We start from the raw sequence: 19,213 nt of genomic DNA, 5'->3' as shown, positions 1-19,213 counted from the left end.
TTCAGAGAAGGGGCCCTGATTAGTGTTGTTGCAAGATACTGAGCCTAAGATTCCTAGTCTTTGTCTTTGCTTTTTCACTAGGAAGCTCTTGAACTTCGGAGATTCATTACATTGGAAGATCTTACAAACTCCCATTCACTGCAATGAAATAACAAGAAATGAACTTTCCATCCTAAGGAAAATTATTCACTTTTCTTTTTTACCTCTGAATTTTAAAGTTGAATACAATAGTCATTAACTACACCTACAGATAGAGGGTGGATTTTCTTTTTGTTGCTGCTTTTATTTTTTATTTTTAAATAATATACCCAGTGATATTCAGAATTTTTATTACTCTGGAAGGAATATCTAGGGTCAAACCAGTTTGACAACAGGTGCAGGATTTTTAGGCACTAGGATTTATTTATCTCTCTCTCTATGATTCCATTTCACAGGCCCAGTATATATAGCCCATATTGCTAAACCTTTTTAACCATCTGGCTTCATAGCCTAGTCTGCTTTTCTTCCTGTCTTTTATCTGTCCCAGCTTTCCAAATTTTGTAAAAATTACCTCCTTCTACAACTCTGAGCCCCATATTTTCCCCTCTACTTTGCTTTGTTAAAACTGAGATAGATTGTTTTCTCAAGTTCCCATCAGCCAAAGTCACTTCTCCCTACTGCCACACTTTTTAACTTCCTGCCCGTGAAGCCTCTCTCTGGACCTGCCATCTATTCTCCATTTATCTCCATTTAATTCTATTACTGTTTTTTAGGGGTGCTTTGTGTCATATCCATTTAGTATATCTTAGGTTTCTAAGGCAGCCAAATAATTGTATGAACAAACATATCCTAATATAGTAATCAGAAAAGGTACTCTTTTGCCGGGAAACTTGGTGAAATTTTAGTCAGTTAAATGGGGCTCTTAATTTATCAGTTTGTCTTTATAAGAGACTGAGAGTGATGAGGGGAGAGAGAGAGAGAGAGAGAGAGAGAGAGAGAGTGTGTGTGTGTGTGTGTGTGTATGTGTTTTAAATATGGAAGATGGTTGTAGGCTAAGAGGTCCCTGAATATTCATAGGGTCCGGTCAAGATTAAAAAGTTAAGAACTGGATTGTAAGATATGGTATTCCATGTTAATAAACTATGATAATTACAGCTTTAGACTGATTTAAAAATTGAGCTCACTGTCAGTTCTGTAGCATCTATTAATTTTTTTTCCTGCCATTTAATGACTTTTCGTTATGATATTACTTCATTCAGGGCAATTCAGCTTGTTTACCCAGAGAAACTGATTTCCATTCGAATTATAATACTTATTTTGCAATTTAAAATGTTAACCCCTGAAAAAAAAATTATTACTTTTAATTCTTACTAGTATGCTCTTCCAACTGATTCTTTTGTACTTGGAATAATGCCATTTAATTTGGAAATAAATACAAAAACTCCTTCTGATTATCAGGTACACATTTAGCTGAAATTATCAATTGAATGCTGGTAATTGGGATTGGGAGAAGTAGGGACACACATATATATATATATATCTCTTTTCCCTCCTTATTCCCCATTCTCTTACACACCACTCATAAAGTAGTATACAGTATGTTTTGTTCAGATTACAGTTCTCTTTTCTTCCACCCTTTTGTATCTGCCCATCCTAATTTTTGTTTTTAATGTGCCTTTTTCCCACTTTAACAGAGCCATTAAAAATGGAAAAGGATTACATAGCAAGAAGGAAGTGCCTATCCACCGTGTGGCAGACATTTCTGGGGTAAGATGCATCTTTGTTTGAATAGAAGAACAAGGCATTTGTTTCTTATTCTTTTCAGGAACTCAGATTGTGAGTGTTTATTATTGCACTTGCTAGTTTTCATCTACTGAAATGTTGAATGTGTCTCCCCTCTCTCGCCCCTATGAGTTCCTATCTCAGTGCTTAGGAGATAGTGTCTTGTGTTCTGGCAAAGCAAGGATTTGCACAGTTCATTGCACAAGTTCAGTTCATTGCATTTACTTAAGCTGCATTTCTGACATTTTTCTAGGAATCATTGTAGCTTCTGCTTTACAAATGCTATTTTTTTCTTAGCTTTCTAAGTGAACTTTGTATTGTGTTTAAGTTGTTTTTTCTTTAAGCATAAATCTTATGATCTTATGCCTAGTAATTTTTGAAGAGTCTAGGGGACAGAGAAAAGATGGATGTTAGCCTTTAAAAGTTGAAGAATAATTTCCTCATGACTTGTTTCTCCAAGTTTGAGTGATTGTAAATAAGAGGGTTAAATGTATGGGTCCTACTCCATTGATAATACTAGATGGCTGAAGAATACAATCAGTAACACTAGCAATTTTGAGCTTCCCAAAGTCTCTTTCTAAGATTGTCTTATAATAAAGCTCATTTTCAAATATTGAGAATTTTTTCATTTTAATTTCTTATGTCTATTTTTATTGTTTGAAATCAGTACTGCTTTTTCTTCTCCTTTGCTGGTCTCTTCACCAGCATTTCCAGCCCTTGTGGTTTGGACTTGTTTATGATTTGCATGCCCATGTTCTGCTGTGGCTTGGACACTGGAGAATGTAAAATGATTGCATGACCCAGGGTAGATTGTCTTTTCATAGATGATACTTTAAAGGTGAACAGGTTAACAAATCTCAGCCCAGACATTCCAGGAACATGCTTCAGGCAATGGAAAGAAAATACTGAAAACAAAACCTTCTTGAATTCAACATAGCCCACAGCAAAGATGAATTAGGGTCCTTTATCTTCCTGTTATACTTTGTTTTCCAGCTACTGGATCTTTTTCCATTGTTTCTGTGATTACTTATTACAAATGAGACTCTGAACAGTCCACACATTCCTGGGTGGCCTTGGTTCCCTCCTCATAATAAATGAGGAGACTAGATTGAACTGTTACACATTGTAAGCCACCAGATACTGCATTTTAGAAGCAGCAATTTTATTTCTACAATGCTTTTGAAACATGAAATTGTAGTTTTGTCCAGTTAGTTCCTCTGAGTTCTACTATTAAATCATAAATCCATTTGTGTTACATTTTAATTTTAGATCAAAACTGAGAAACATAGCTGTTTGTGTGAAATTTAGCTAATTCAACATATCTAGGGGTGTCTTAGTATTGATGGTCAGAGATCTGTGCTCTAGGTAATTAAAGTTACTTTGAGTATTTGGACTTTAGCTTTCCATTATTATTAGCTTTGCATGGCTCCCATTGATCTTCTTTCCCCTGCCACCCCCACCCTTTAATGTTTCCTTTTGATAAAACTTAAATTTAAGGTTGGTTTCCCAAATCATTGACCTGAAGAGTCACAGCCCTGTGTTAGAATCTACAGTATAGGATCTTCTAGTTTATAAATGACTTGAATATATCAAGAATATGTCTGATCTGACACTTTAAGATAGCTTTCGATATGGAAAAAACAATTTACCCTTTTGTTGCTCCATTTTCTTCCACTGATCTCCAAACCCAGGTGTAAATTAGCTAATTCAATGGAAAGGAAGTAATTATATTTTTTAGATTCAGAGATAGCAGCTTAAAAATGTAGGTTCTCAGTGAATGGGGAAAAAGAGATTAGTACTCTGATATTTTTCTATGCCATTCTTATATTCTCTGATACTCTAATGATTTTTGATGTTTCCCTATGCCTCCACATTTCTCCCTTTTCATTCTGCCATCCCTACCCTGCCTCTTATATAAGGCAGTCCCCTTTACAATCTATTCCCCCTTCACATTAAAGATAAAGAAAAAAAAAAAAAGAAATCATAGCTTTTTATATATGACGAGGTCTAGTGGTAGGTTCGGGGTTCAGGGAACCAAATGAGGAGATTTGGCTTCCTTGTACCCCCTTAGAATTCAGCACATGGGTAAAGAGTTTTGGGAACCCCCCTTTTGGCAGCGCAGAGATTCTTCGTAAAGGAATTTATGAATCCAAAAACCTAGATTGATAAAAGAGGTTTATTATAGGCATTGGGAAGTAAAGTTTAGAGAAATCCCAACAGAGAGGCATAAAGTATCATTAGGGAAATAGGTGAGGGAGATAAAGAGAAGGTAGCACTGGAAGAGAATATTATTCCAGTGGGCAGAGGCTTCCTTGACATAGCATGGCATGGCATGTTAAGACCTCTGCAAAAAGAGGGTTTTAGATTGGCTCTTTTATAAGCCTTGGCTACAAGCTGGGGGTTGCTTTTGATGGGGCTGGGTCCAGCTTGATCTGAATTGAATAGATGATCTTCAATTGAATAGGGTTGGAATTCTTTACCTGAGGATTCAACCAACCCCACCAGATAAACCACTTTATCTGATTCCCTGGTGCAGTCTCTCATGAGGCAGGGTTGAAGGAGATTTTTCTCCTACAAGGAGCTTTTACCTCATGGCTTATTCCCAAAGTCAGAGAGAGAGAAAGAGAGTTTTGGGGCTCCCTTACACAATCTTCCTTCATCCCTCCTGCCTCTCCTGTTTCTCTCACAAACTCTCACAATCACGTATTGGGGGGTGCGGGCTAGGTGTATTGTGGGCGCCATTGCACTATTTTAATAGGATGTATAGATCTCCTTGCTTACTGAAACATTCTGAGCAGCTTTCTCTCTTGGGTGTAGGCTAGAAAAATTTATAAAAGTGATAGTTAATGTAGACAGATGCCTCACAGAGGATGAAAAATAAACAGCCATAGAAAGCAAATATTGAAATATTGTTTTACCAAGCTTTGTTAATTTTTTTTAAAATATCACTTTTCCCTCCCTTCCCCTCAATTGATCCTCCTTCACTTTTGAAAAGTTAGTAGTTCTAAAAGATAAATGCTAGACTACCCATAACTGACAGTACATGCTATTTTGCTGCCAAAATAATTTAACATGAATTAGTGTCTGTGCCTACTTCTCTTCCCTCGCCCCTACACCCTTGAGAAATGCATTCATGAATTCACATTTTTTCTTCATATCACCTCCTACCCAAGAAACAGCAGTCTTTAAAAGAACATGTGCATTTGTGGCTTTGGACAAGCCTTAGTTTTCTCCTGTTTCTATTAAGGAATAATCCTGAAGGACTTTTCACAATTTGCAGTTATTACTCTTCTTTAGCCCCTCTCCATTCCAGTCAAACTAGTTTGCTAGCCTAGTAGTACCACATTTCATTTCTTGGTTGTTGGAATCTTTACAAACTGCTAACTCATTAGAGCTGATAGATGTTGGAATCTTTACAAACTGCTAACTCATTAGAGTTGATAGATTATTGATCTGATCTTATAAGAAGATGTTTTGGTCCAGAACCTGAAACAAGGTACTAAGTAGAACTAATTGATAACAATGCTTGTGTTCACACCTTTACTCATTGGAGTTCACACGTTTGGGAAATTTCAGGGTTTAGTATGGGATATCTGAATTCACACCTCCCTTGAAGCTCTTAGGGCCAGAGAGCACTATGGGAGAAAACTCATAATCCCATTCTCTCAGAAGAGTCATATATAAAGCCAGTGAAGAGTGATTCATTCCAGAATATTTTCCACTTGGCTGGCTAGTAGCGGAAGAGTTTTCAGAGGAAGAAGCTACAAGTCGAGAGTTCAGTGAAGATTGAGAAGGCTCTCTCAGAGGCAAGACAGATTCAACTTGATGCTGGCTCTGGAGGCTGAAGAAAGCAGAGGCAGAGACTAAAGGACAAAACCTTTGGATTTGGAGACATTCGGAGGGAGCTCTTGGAACCAAGCAGAGAGAGAGGCCTCAACTAACCAGGCTTTTTTTTTTTCCATGCCAGGGTAATTTTTTTTTTTTACAACATTATCCTTTGCACTTGTTTCTGTCCCGATTTTTTTCCCCTCCCTCCCTCCACCCTCTCTCCTAGATGGCAAGCAGTTCTTTATATGTTGGATATGTTGCAGTATATCCTAGATACAATATATGTTTGCAGAACCGAACAGTTCTCTTGTTGCATAGGGAGAATTGGATTCAGAAGGTATAAATAACCCGGGAAGAAAAACAAAAATGCAGATAGTTCACATTCGTTTCCCAGTGTTCTTTCTTTGGGTGTAGCTGCTTTTGTCCGTCATTTATCAATTGAAACTCAGGTCTCTTTGTCAAAGAAATCCACTTCCATCAAAATATGTCCTCATACAATATCGTTGTTGAAGTGTATAATGATCTCCTGGTTCTGCTCATTTCACTTAGCATCAGTTCATGTAAGTCTCGCCAGTCCTCTCTGTATTCATCCTGCTGGTCATTTCTTACAGAACAATAATATTCCATAACATTCATATACCACAATTTACCCAGCCATTCTCCAATTGATGGGCATCCATTCATTTTCCAATTTCTAGCCACTACAAATAGGGCTGCTACAAACATTTTTGGCACATACAGGTCCCTTTCCCTTCTTTAGTATTTCTTTGGGATATAAGCCCAATAGAAACACTGCTGGATCAAAGGGTACGCACAGTTTGATAACTTTTTGGGCATTATTCCAGATTGCTCTCCAGAATGTTTGGATTCATTCACAACTCCACCAACAATGCATTAGTGTCCCAGTTTTCCCGCATCCCCTCCAACATTCATCATTATTTTTTCCTGTCATTTTAGCCAATCTGACAGGTGTGTAGTGGTATCTCAGAGTTGTCTTAATTTGCATTTCTCTGATCAATAATGATTTGGAACACTCTTTCATATGAGTGGTAATAGTTTCAATTTCATCCTCTGAAAATTGTCTGTTCATATCCTTTGACCATTTATCAATTGGAGAATGGCTTGATTTCTTACAAATTTGAGTCAGTTCTCTATATATTTTGGAAATGAGGCCTTTATCAGAACCTTTAACTGTGAAGATGTTTTCCCAGTTTGTTGCTTCCCTTCTAATCTTGTTTGCATTAGTTTTGTTTGTACAAAGGCTTTTTAATTTGATGTAATCAAAATTTTCTATTTTGTGATCAGTAATGGTCTCTAGTTCATCTTTGGTCACAAATTTCTTTCTCCTCCACAAGTCTGAGAGATAAACTATTCTATGCTCCTCTAATTTATTTATAATCTCGTTCTTTATGCCTAGGTCATGGACCCATTTTGATCTTATCTTGGCATGTGGTGTTAAGTGTGGGTCCATGCCTAATTTCTGCCATACTAATTTCCAATTATCCAGCAGTTTTTATCAAATAATGAATTCTTTTCCCAGAAGTTAGGGGCTTTGGGTTTGTCAAACACTAGATTGCTATAGTTGACTATTCTGTCTTGTGAACCTAACCTTTTCCACTGATCCACTAATCTATTTCTTAGCCAATACCAAATGGTTTTGGTGACTGCTGCTTTATAATATAATTTTAGATCAGGTACAGCTAGGCCACCTTCATTTGATTTTTTTTTTTCATTAATTCCCTTGAGATTCTCGACTTTTTATTGTTCCATATGAATACCAGGCTACTTTGGAAGGAGAAAATAAAAGTTTGTATTTTTACCAGCTGGCTGCATTTGGGGTAATTATTGATCTGAACTGATACTAAGGCTACCTCCAAGAAAACCTCCCCTAAGAAACCTTCTCTTCCAGAGAAGAACCATTTTTATATCATTTTAAAGAAGAAAAAAGAACACCACATTTTGGTGCCCAACATGGGGCTGATTCAGATCCTGATCCAGTGGAAAACCCTCTGATCCTGATCCAGTGGAAAAGACTCCTCTTGACCCAGAAATTAGGATGAGTGCAACAAAGAAATTTTGTTAAAAGAGTTAAAGTAGAATTTCAGCTAAGATGGGACAGATGTTTAGAAAACAGCCTTCTGTTTCTGTTCAAGGAAAATGTTTAGAGAGCATTGTCAAAGTTATGGAAAGTCAAGGTTTAATTATAATTTTACAGCAGATCACTGAACTTTTACAAACTATAAAGCACATGTCCTTGTTTCTCTCTGGAAAAGGAATTAGATCGAAACGAATGGAAATTGGTAGGAGAGGATCTTTGTCAATTCTATAATAAAAATGGGCCTAACTCAATTTCCAAAGATATGCTTAATACATGTAATTTAATACAACTAGCTTTAGGAAATTTTATAAGTATTAAAATAAGGAAAAAGAAGAAACGGCAGCAGGGAGAGGTGCCACTATACTAGGTGAAAAGGAGCAAGAATCAGATAACAATGGAGTTAAGTTCAATTCTGAGTGTGATACTTCACAGCAGGAGGAATTAGGTCATTCCACATCTCATGAACCTTCCCCCTCAATTAACCCTTCATGAATAGAGGAAGAAGGGGGAGGAAGAGAGACAGAAACACAGTCAATGTGTCTGTGAAGCAGAATATGACAAGATTAGAAGAGGCATTAATTAAAACAAAAAATGAAGGAGAAGATATATCTGATTTTATAAATGCATATCCTGTGATTGAAAAGCTTGACTCTTCAGGTCAAAAAGAGAGAAAATGCACTCCTTTTAATTTGGAAAAAATTAAAGATTTGAAAAAGGGTTGCATTCTTTATGGGGCTACATCCTCTTATGTGAAGATGTTACTAGATAATTTGTTTTATGAAATCTTAACTCCGAATGACTGGAAATCCATAGCTAAGACATATCTGGAACCTGGACAAAATTTATCGTGGCTTTCGGAGTTTCATGAATTATGTAGGATTCAAGCCCAATGCAATAGGCAAACAGGAGCTATTGGACAAATCACTCTTGGTCACTGTTCTTTCCACACTATCTACCTTGAATGTATTTATTCCCTCTTCTATTCAATACCTGAAAGATTTTCTTTAGGATATAGCTTAAGGGCCACTTTATATGCAAGCTCTTTCTTGATGTTTTCATTGCTATCAGACACCCCCCCCCTTCCCTTTTTTTAAATTACTTTTTATATTCTTTTTATTCATCTAATCCATATATGTTATTATTTTCTCAATAAAATGTAAGTTTCTTGAAGTCAGGGGTTTCGGAGTCCTTTTTGTCTTGATATACTTCATACCTTCCCACAGAAGAAATACTTAATAAATGTTGAATTGAATTTGTCTGTACAAAATGTCATTATTTTTTCTTTGTTTTATTTCTTCCTAACCTTTTACAAAACAGCAATTAGTAATAGCATGTGGTCTGGGTGTCCTAGGAGAGGGATTAACATACCTTACTATATTCTGAGTGTCTTTATAGCAATATGTCTACAACATGGAATTTAAGTCAGTGGGAAAGGACATCTTCATTCTTTTCACAGTTATCTTTTCCAAAAAGCAGTGCCCTTATTTATTTTATCCTGCTGAGGGTCAGAATAAACTCAAGCATCCCCTTGTGGATCCCCATTAGAGTTGAGTTGAAGAACCGGTCTATAGAGGTATATAGGGGAACTCTGTGCATGCATGTGTAGGACTGAATCTGGCAGAGGTATTTACTACCCTTTATGGCAGACAAGCCTGTTGTAATCTAGCAAATGTTGTAGGCTTAGACTACTTATTTCAGTCTTTATAATGCTTTAAAACATAAGCTTTACATTATTAGTAAAGAAATGTGTTGCTTGGATACAAAAGTATATTGTCTTATTTTAGGCATCGTGGCAATTAGGGTTTTTTTTCCCAAGTTTTCCTTTAGCTTCTAATTTTACTGTATTTTCTAGATTTCAAACTTAGTAAAATAAGAGAGTTATATATTCTTTTCATATTAATACTGTTAATTGTGGTTGAAAATTTTAAAAAGGTTTCTTGGTCTGGAGGATTAAGAATTTTTTGGCAATCTTTGTCAGTAATACCACTATTTTCATAGTTTCATTCTAAAATAAAAGCTGATTTTTCCTCAAAATATGCATATTGTCACAAGGAAAGACTATTGACTGAATGCTGGTCAGCTTCTTACTTTCTCCCAGTGTTCTAAATGACTGGCACATTTTACCCCCTATCTTCTTAACCATTTCCTCCCTAGAATACCAAAATGTCAAATATGCCTGGGTATCAAATTAAAATTGGAGAGACCTGAACACATTTATAATATATATGCTGGGACACCTAAGTGGCTCAGTATTTAGAGTCCCAGCTCTGGAGTCAGGAAGACTTGATTTCAAATCTGGCCTCAGACTCCTAGCTTCCTGGCTGTGTGATCCTGGAAAAATCATTTAACTCAGATTGCCTTCTCCCTCTCCTCCTTCCCCCCATAATAATACATATGTAAATCTACTTTATTTTCCTGACATTTGATTGGATGTGTCAACTTCCTAGCATCTTGGGCCTTTTTTTTTTTAGTTTAAGCATTTTTTTTCTTTGCTGAAATAAAGGCAATAAACCTCAGATGTGTTGAGATTTGGAGTTTTTTTGGGTGGATTATATTTTATTTCCAAAAAAAGATCCACCTTTCTCTCTCATCTCTCCTCCTCTCAATTGGGGAAACAAACAAACAAAAACAAGAAAAAAACTATTATGGGCATTTGCAATTAACCAAAACAGTTTCCTCCTAACCTTTCTATCAGGAATTGGGCAATACATTTCACCTGGAGTCTTCTGAAATTGTGGATGGCCATTGTACTGATCACAATTGCCAATGTTTTGAAAGTTGTTTTCTTTACAGTATTGTTGTTATTATATAAATTGTTTGCTCAGTTCTCCTCAGTTCACTCTCTATCCGTTATACAAGTCATCTATGATTTCTCTAAAACTGTCCCCTTATAATTTCTTCCAATACAATATTAATCTTTCACATTCCTGTGCTATAACTTGGTCAGCCATTCTCCAGTTGATGGGTACCCCCACTGTTGCCAGTTCTTTGACACCACAAAAAGAACTACTAAAATTTTTTTTATGTAGAAGTCCTTTTCCTCTTTCTTTGATCTCTTCTGGATATAGACAGTAGTGGTATTGTTGGTACAGAAGGTATGCACAATATTAATTTATTACTACTATGTACCATATCCTGTTCAAGGATATAAACACAAATGATGCATCAATCCCTGATAGTATTGTTTCATTTTTTATATCTATTATCCTGTTACTGTGCCTGCCACATAGTGCTTAATAAATGTTTATTGATTGATGATTATCTTATCATTGTGAATTTTTATTTTTCCTTCATCTAATAACATAATTACAGTTTTTGCTTTTAAGGATTCAATAATTACATGGTAAATTTTATTCCTGCCCCTTATTTTCATTATTCATATCTATCTATCTATCTAACTATCTATATCTATATCTATCTATCTATCTATCTATATATATTTTTTTTTTAACTACATTTCTTGTGTACTGCCTGTTGTGAAATTTAACCACTATATACCTTATACTTTAAAATGTAGAGAATGTTTCTTCTTTTTTTTCTGAGTATGTGCGGGGGATGAGGGGGGCTCTCTGTAGATTAATTGCTTCCTGCCATACTATATTTCATGGTTTTTAAATTATGTTCTATTGGGAGGCCCATGAGTCTTAATTTATCTCTTTGCATGTTTTCTCCAAGGTCATTTTCTTTGAGTTTAGAATTCATATGTTCTTTCAAAGTTATCTCTTTTTTTCTCATGCAAATTTTTTTTTTTGTTTTTTTAAGATCCAAATTATCTTTCTCTTATAGCCTCTGCCACTTTGGAGAGACCCTCCATCTTGTTTTATTTCTTATCTATTTTGTCATTTGTCTTTTTAAATTCAAGTGATAATTTCTAATCTAATTTTCATCCTAATATCTTTTTTTTTCAAATGCTTATTTCTCTTTTTGACCCATTTTGGAATTTCTTCCTTTTGTTTCATGATCTTCAAGGAATGTCTGGAAATCTGATTTTTCCTGGATTTTTGGCTTATTTTCCTTCATAAGAAGGTAATTGTTCAATGTTTTTTTTTTTTTTTACACATTTTCCCGTTTATACTTAAGAGTTTTAACATTGTTTATTTGCTTGGATCTAGATTTATTTTTCCCTTTGAATTTTTTGTTGTTTGCCCTCTTCCTCCCCTTTATTTTTAATACATTGCCTTTGTCTTTCTCTATTCTTGACCCTTCTCCCTTTTAGTACTGTGCACACTTCTGACAAATCCTCAAATAGTCATGCTTAGTCACTGTCCAGAGTCAAGTCTAGAAAAAGGATGAATCACAATTATTTTTTTGTCTCCATTTCTTCAAACTTGAAAGACTGAGGATATGAAGATGTAAATAAACTAATTCACGTATTCTGTCAGAGGAGACATATACATGGACACACATTTTCTAAAAGATCACTATTGGTTAGGTAGATTTAATCAGGAAAAGTTCCTTGTAGAAATAATCCCATGAGCTGAATTTTAGGAAACAACAAGGACTCCATAAGTAGAAATCACATGGAAGTGCATTGCAGGCAGGGGAGACAGCCAGTGCGCCAAGATGGATGGACAGATGGATGGACCTATGAGGAATTGCAAGAAGGCTTGAATGTAGAATAAATGAAGAGAATAATGTTTAATCAGCTTAGAAAGGTAACTTACGACCTTAAAAATTAAGAGAAACTTATATATGATCCTAGAGGCCACAGGAAGCCAGTCATTGAAGTTTATTGAATCTCAAAGGAATGGCATCCTCAGATATACAGTGCAGAAAAGTCAGTTGAGCTGGGCTGTCATTTTGCTGTCTTGAATTTCTTACCCTCAGACATTTAAATGGTTTGTGATGGATTCAAAGAGCTTCTTTCACACATTTCAGTACTGAGTGGTTTCAACATTTGTTTATAAACTTGATTCCATTGTTTATCATATTTTAAAGGTTTATTATAATGTCTGATCATGTTAGAATATAATATAAGGATGAAAATAGGATATATGAAAAATTAGCTAAAAATTTTTTTTAATTATTCACTGACGAATATTTTAGAGATTCATTAAGGGACTAAATTCTTTCATTCAAGATACTAAAACAGGCCAAATATCTTTTATATTGTAATTCTAAAATACCATGTAGATTAAAATTTTATTTCAGACTTTTAGTATTTTTTCCTCTTTAATGTAACATGGAATTTTCTAGTTAATAATAGCAGTATTATTGTTTCATCCTTTATGAACATCTATGAGAGATGTTCAATCCTTCTCATTCCTAAGGAAAATGAATTCATTTCCTTTTATGTTTTGAGTTTACACTTTTGTTTCCCCAAATTTAATTGTAACTAAGTTTACTCAAATTTGTGTGCTTAAGGACTTTTATGCTTCAGACTAATTTTGTTAATTCTAGATAAGAGATATTCATATTAAGAAATGGTTGTTTTAAAATTATCTTTGTGAAATTAAAGTTTTAGGTACTTATTTTGGATCTTTCTTTTATTGACACATTTTTTCATCCTTCATTTCAATTCTTGTTTAGCATCAGTCTTGTATCACATCTCATAGAGTTCTTGATTTGCCATAAAATGGTATTTATACTCCATCAAACCATCTTCTACATCCTTTTTGTTTGCCTGATCATTTTAAACCTTTGCTCTATCATTCTCTACAATGATAAAATCCATGTAGAATATAAATTCCCTTAAGACAGGGAATATCTGTGACACTGGTCCTTGGCCCTTAGTAGGTACTTAAGATGAATTAGAATTGAAATACTCCTTCCCTATAGATACTATAATTAATAAGTTTTCAGCAGTGTTTCCAAATGTAAATTGATTTTTTCCTCTATAATCATTGCTGTTAGCTAAGTTAAAAATTTCTGTTTAAATTTTCATTGTTACAAATTATTTATTGGGTTGACTTAAGTTTTCCTATAGGTATTTCTTTAGATCACTTTCTTACTGAGAGTGTGATGATGATGATGATGATAATTAACATTTATATAGCACCAATTATGTGCCAGGAATCATGTTATATGTAGTACTTTAGAAATGTTATATCATTTGACTGTCACAATACCCCTAAAATGTAGATGTTATTATTATCCCTATTTTTTTTTTCTGATTAAACTGGTTTAATGATTTATTCAAGCCATTATCTGAGGCTACAATTAAACTTAGGTCTTCCTGACTCCAGCTTTAATACTTTATCCACCATACCATCTGGATGCCTATATATATAGGGTTCCTCTGATTCGTGTAAAAGTTCTGTTTTTTATCTTACTTACAAACACCACAAAAGAATTTAAAGGTCCAAGTCAGAAAACAGTCTTTCCAGTTGTTCTCATTAGGAATTTCATAATGTGGATACCTTCACATATCATTGTTTTCATAGCCAATGTTTTACCTAATGAATCATCCACTTAGAAGGTTTTAGCTTTCAATTATTTATTTTGTACATAAGATTTTATAGGGAATCAGTTGCAAAATATGTCTCAGTTCAAATTTTTGAGGCTATTATGGATATCAAGTATCTCTTCACTCATTAGCATTTAGTTCTCTGTTTTTAGTTATGTCTATTTTATGTTTACTGGAAATTTGATTTGAAAATGTACCAAATCTATTTACATCACCCTTTAATTAAGCTGGAGATGTTATCAATAATATAGTTTGTCTTTTGAGAAGTTGGTTAAGTAATACACATTTCCTTAATGATTGGAGAACTAATTGCTCATTCATTTTAATCTCTGAAGCATGGTATTCATATTTATTTATATTTATGTCTGTGATTTGTCTTTCTGCAAGTGTACATCTACTAAGTGCTGAAATTGTTGATCAAATTTATAGTTTCTATCCTTGACCAAAAAGTCAGATTGTACGACATTATTGCAATCTGTATATTTTCCATCATCCTTTACACAGTATCTTTTTTACATGGCAGACTGCTTTCAGTATGTTATTCCTAAATTTCTTAAATAAGAATTGAAAAGTCTCATCTTCTTTGTTTTTAATTCATTCTTCTCATTTCTGCTTTACTGTGTTTTGTAATTCATTCTCCCCTTTATACTTCATGTTTGACTTAATCTTTTTCCTTTAACTTGAACTATCTATCCTTACAGGAGAGTGAAGTCATCTAGGTCCTGTCAACTATAGGTGCATGACAAAGATTATGCATTTTCAATCTTTAATAGGGGAATCTAACAAGCAAGATAAAACAAGTAAACAAGTAAAAACATACATATAGGGATTGTAAATCAGTATGTGGTTGAGGAGTATGAGTGTCATGATGTACTTGCAGCCTGCAGAACGGGTGGGATTATTTGTTGAAAACTTCCTAGAGGAAAGAAATCCTGATAAATAATAGAAAGAGAAGAATGGATAGATGACCCTTTGGTCATCTTTGGTAAAAAGTTGTAGGGTAAAGAAACATTGGAACAATAAGAAGTAAACCAAAAAATTTTAATATTGTTCTAATCAAATTTATGTCTGCCTTTTACCTCTAGTTGAAACAAATTTGCTAGTATATTGATCTTTCATAAATCATAGATTTCAAGGTAGAAGGAATTTTAAAGGTCATTTAGTCTCTCTTCTTATTTTACAAATTAAAAAACAAACCCAGTAACTGTGATATGACAAGGTCATGCAGGGAAGGGAATAAGGAACAACTTTGACTATAATCCCAGCACTAATGAAATCCAGCAAGCTGCATTTGCTAAGCACACATTTTCTATTAGTTTGCTCTTTTTTTAAAAAAATGAACTTCTTAACAATGTGACCTTGGGTTTGTAACTTAACTTCATTGAGCTTCCATTTTTTAGTTGTAAAATGAGAAGATTAAATTTTATATTTTTTGAAATTCCTGGCAACTTCAAACTAGGATCATAGTAGGATGTCAAGAACATTTTGTTTAGTATTGATGGTAAGTATAGACATTATACTTACATATATATATATATAATTCTAGCTAGTGAATTGTAAAGTAGTATGAGACATGTTCACTATAAACACAATCTCTGAACCTATGTTTTCAGTTGTTTGAGAAAGGAAGCAATTTCATTATCTTTAAGGATCCTCTTTCAGTTTTTGCTTTACAGTGATCAAATTTCAATGAAATGGTAACTTTCTTTTTTGGGAGGAGAAATCATTTCTTTCCTTAATCAAATAAAATGGATACATTCTTTTCATTTTCAGGATTGTGATTGTGCTTTTTAAAAAATGATTTTAACACTACTCTGCCTCCTACAGCAAGTTGGCTTCTCCCTGTGTAATGGTCCCCTTTCCCCCTTTTACTTTATTATTTTTTTAAATAACTTTTTATTGGCAGAACCCATGCCAGGGTAATTTTTTACAACATTATCCCTTGCACTCTCTTCTGTTCCAATTTTTCCCTTCCCTCCCTCCACCCCCTCCCCCAGATGGCAAGCAGTCCTATACATGTTAAATAGGTTACAGTATATCCTAGATACAGTATATGTGTGCAGAACCGAACAGTTCTCTTGTTGCACAGGGAGAATTGGATTCAGAAGATATAAATAATCCGGGAAGAAAAACAAAAATGCAAGCAGTTTATATTCATTTCCCAGTGTTCTTTCTTTGGGTGTTGTTGCTTCTGTCCATCCTTGATCAACTGAAAATTTTATTCTTTTAACTGATTAAACTGACTTTAACCTTTACTTCCCTGAAAGAATCCTGAAAAAATTATAGTTGACAAGTTCTCACTCACATCCACCCTATCTCCTGCATTTCTTTCCTTCTCTCCTTTCTTTCTCAGAGTAACAATATTACCATTCATCACTAAGTCTAAAGTTCTTCTACTTGTACCATTAATTTTCTCACTTCTCATATTCTCTAGCAGTTTCCTCTCCTCAAGTTCCCTCAGATGCTGCGCAAACTTTGTCAAATTTTTATATTTTACATATAGATGTCTATAATCATTGTCAACCCTTAACAGCTAAATATTTCCTAATTACATATAAAAATTTTACCAGTCATTTAAAATATTTTTGAATTCTAAGTTCTCTCTCCCTTTTGCCCCTTCTCTCTCTTTATGCAGACAACTTTTTATAGATTATATGTGTTCAGTGATACAAAATATATTTCCATATGTTGCCATTTCTTGTCTCTTCTTCCCTGCCATATACAAATCCAGCTTCAGGCACTTATTTTGAGTGACTCGGAACAAGTCACTTAACCCTATTTGCTTCAGTTTTCTTGTCTGTAAAACAAATTGAAGAAGAAAATGGCAAACCACTGCAGTATCTCTAACAAGAAAACCCCAAATAGGGTTACAAAGAGTCGGACATGTCTGAAATGACTGAACTGCTAAACACCGTTGTTATCTGTTAGTTAAGAAGTTCAGTGATACAGTGGAGGAAGCAGCTAAAGCAACATAGATTCTTACCTAAGTGTGGGTGATGAAATAGAGGATTCTTAATCCAACCAGAGATTGAGGTGGTTACAAAAAATCAAATAGCTTGTTTTGATTATTTGAAATAGGAAAACTTTTGTACAGACAGGAGTGTGAATGAATGGGGAAAAACATCTTTGTTCTGGCTCTCTTCATTTCATCCATCATCCTTGTCTTCTTGTATGTTCAATAGTCTTCTCTGCTGTATTTCTGACAAGGAGTCTTTGCTTTAAACAAATAGATAAGTAGCCTTTGCTTGAATGCTATCCCTCCCTCTCTCCGTAAGGTAGCCTTTTCTACTTTTAGATAACTCATTATTTAAAAGATTTTTCCAAACTGGAGTACTTTGTTTCCCCTACATTTGACCTGCATATTCTTGCCTCTCACTTATTCCCTATATCAAGAATGTTCTTTTATTTCTTCGCTTTTAAATTCCTACATGCATTTTAAAATGAAACTCAAATGACACTTCTTCCATTAATTGTTTTCCATTTGTCCTAATCAATAAGTCTTTCTATCTTGGGATTTCAAATAGAAAATTTTGTGTTGTGTTTCTCTGAAGCATTTTTATCTCTGTTTATTGTACTCCAAACTCACTATAAATTTCTTGATGACAGTTACTTATCCACACTTGAGATTTTTGAACAGAGAAGTGACATGTATCAATTAACAAGAAAGATTTGTCTTGCAATAATATACAAAGTTTATTGGAAACAGGAAGAGAGACAAGTCTTTTATAGGCTAATTTAAATTGTCCAAAGAGGTATTAATGAGGGATCTATATTTGCATCAAACAGTAAAAATAGAAGAAAGAGAAGTGGTTGGCCAAAAGGCATGAAGGGGTAATATTGATAAAATGTAACAAATTATTGGATTTGTCATAGAATAAGTATTTTCTATACACAATAGACTCTTAATAAATGTTTAAATTGAATTAAATTTTATTCTTCTCTTAAAAGTGAGTTTATTTTTAAACAATAGCTTTTTATTTTCAAAATATATGCAAAGTTAGTTTTCAACATTCCCTCTTGAAAAACTTTGTGTTCCAAATTTTTCTCCCTTTCTTCCCCTCAACCCCTCCCCTAGATGGCAAGTAATCCAAAATATGTTAAATATGTGTGGTTCTTCTATATATATTTCCACATTTATCATGCTGCACAAGAAGAATCAAATCAAAAAGAAAAAAAATGAAAAAGAAAGCAAAATGCAATCAAACAATAAAAAGGTGAAAATACTATATTGTGATCCACAGTTCCCACAGTTTTCTCTCTGGGTGTAGATGGCTCTCTCCCTCACAAGACCATTAGAATTGGTCTGAATCACCACATTGTTGAAGAGAGCCACATATGTCAGAATTGATCATTGCATAATCTTGTTGCTTTGTACAATGATCTTCTGGTTCTGATCACAGCATCAGTTCATGTCAGTCTCTCCAGACCTCTTTGAAATCATCCTACTGGTCGTTTCTTGTTAAGTCTGGGCTAGCTCTTTGGAGGCCTCAGGATCTGCCAGAGTCAGGATAAGTAAAAGTCCTTGGTCTTTAGGGGGGAGAAGCAGGCAAACTGCCAGGAGTTTAGCCAAAGATCTCTTCTTGATCCTAGAGTCTAGAATCTCCACCTTTCTCCACCTTGTCCTGCTGCCAAGTGAGTCTCTGGCCTCTGTCACCCCACCCTCTAATCCTTGCCTATGATTTGTCTACACCAAACACTGAGCCAGCACCAATGATGAGAAGGGCGATTTTTCTTTTCTCTTTCCTTCCCTTCCCTTTCCCTTTCCCTTTCTTTCTTTTCTTTTTTTTTAAGTAATCTAAGAAAACTAGAAGATTATGAAAAGAAAGTCAACCAGCTAGAAAAGAAGATCCAAAATCTTAAAGAAGAAAATGACTCTTTGAAAATTAGAATTGGGCAAGGGGGAGCTAGTGAAGTTATGAGAAACCAAGAAAAAATAAAAGAATTATAAAGAATGCAATAATAGAAGAGAATGTGAAACATAAGAAAAACTAGAGAATAAATCAAGAAAACATAAGCATAATTGTACTACCTTAAATCTATGACCAAGAAAGGAACTTTAACACAATAATATAAAAAATAATTAAAGAAAATTGTCCTGAATAGAGCAAGAGGAGATTACC

The 19,213-nt window shown here is 34.4% G+C and overlaps 1 protein-coding gene across 1 annotated transcript in view; it reads left to right on the top strand.

The window, feature by feature from the left end:
- Positions 1-19,213, top strand: part of SND1 (staphylococcal nuclease and tudor domain containing 1) — a 499,624-nt gene that overhangs the window by 279,170 nt on the left and 201,241 nt on the right. The window contains exon 14 of the mRNA XM_051963240.1: positions 1,674-1,746. Within this exon, the coding sequence (XP_051819200.1) occupies positions 1,674-1,746 (73 nt within the window). The remainder of the gene's footprint in view (positions 1-1,673; positions 1,747-19,213) is intronic.

The sequence above is a fragment of the Antechinus flavipes genome, chromosome 5, assembly GCF_016432865.1.
Source record: "Antechinus flavipes isolate AdamAnt ecotype Samford, QLD, Australia chromosome 5, AdamAnt_v2, whole genome shotgun sequence".
Taxonomy (NCBI): Eukaryota; Metazoa; Chordata; class Mammalia; order Dasyuromorphia; family Dasyuridae; genus Antechinus; species Antechinus flavipes.
Note: the sequence above shows the minus strand (reverse complement) of the source record. Positions and strands in the feature narration are given on the sequence as shown.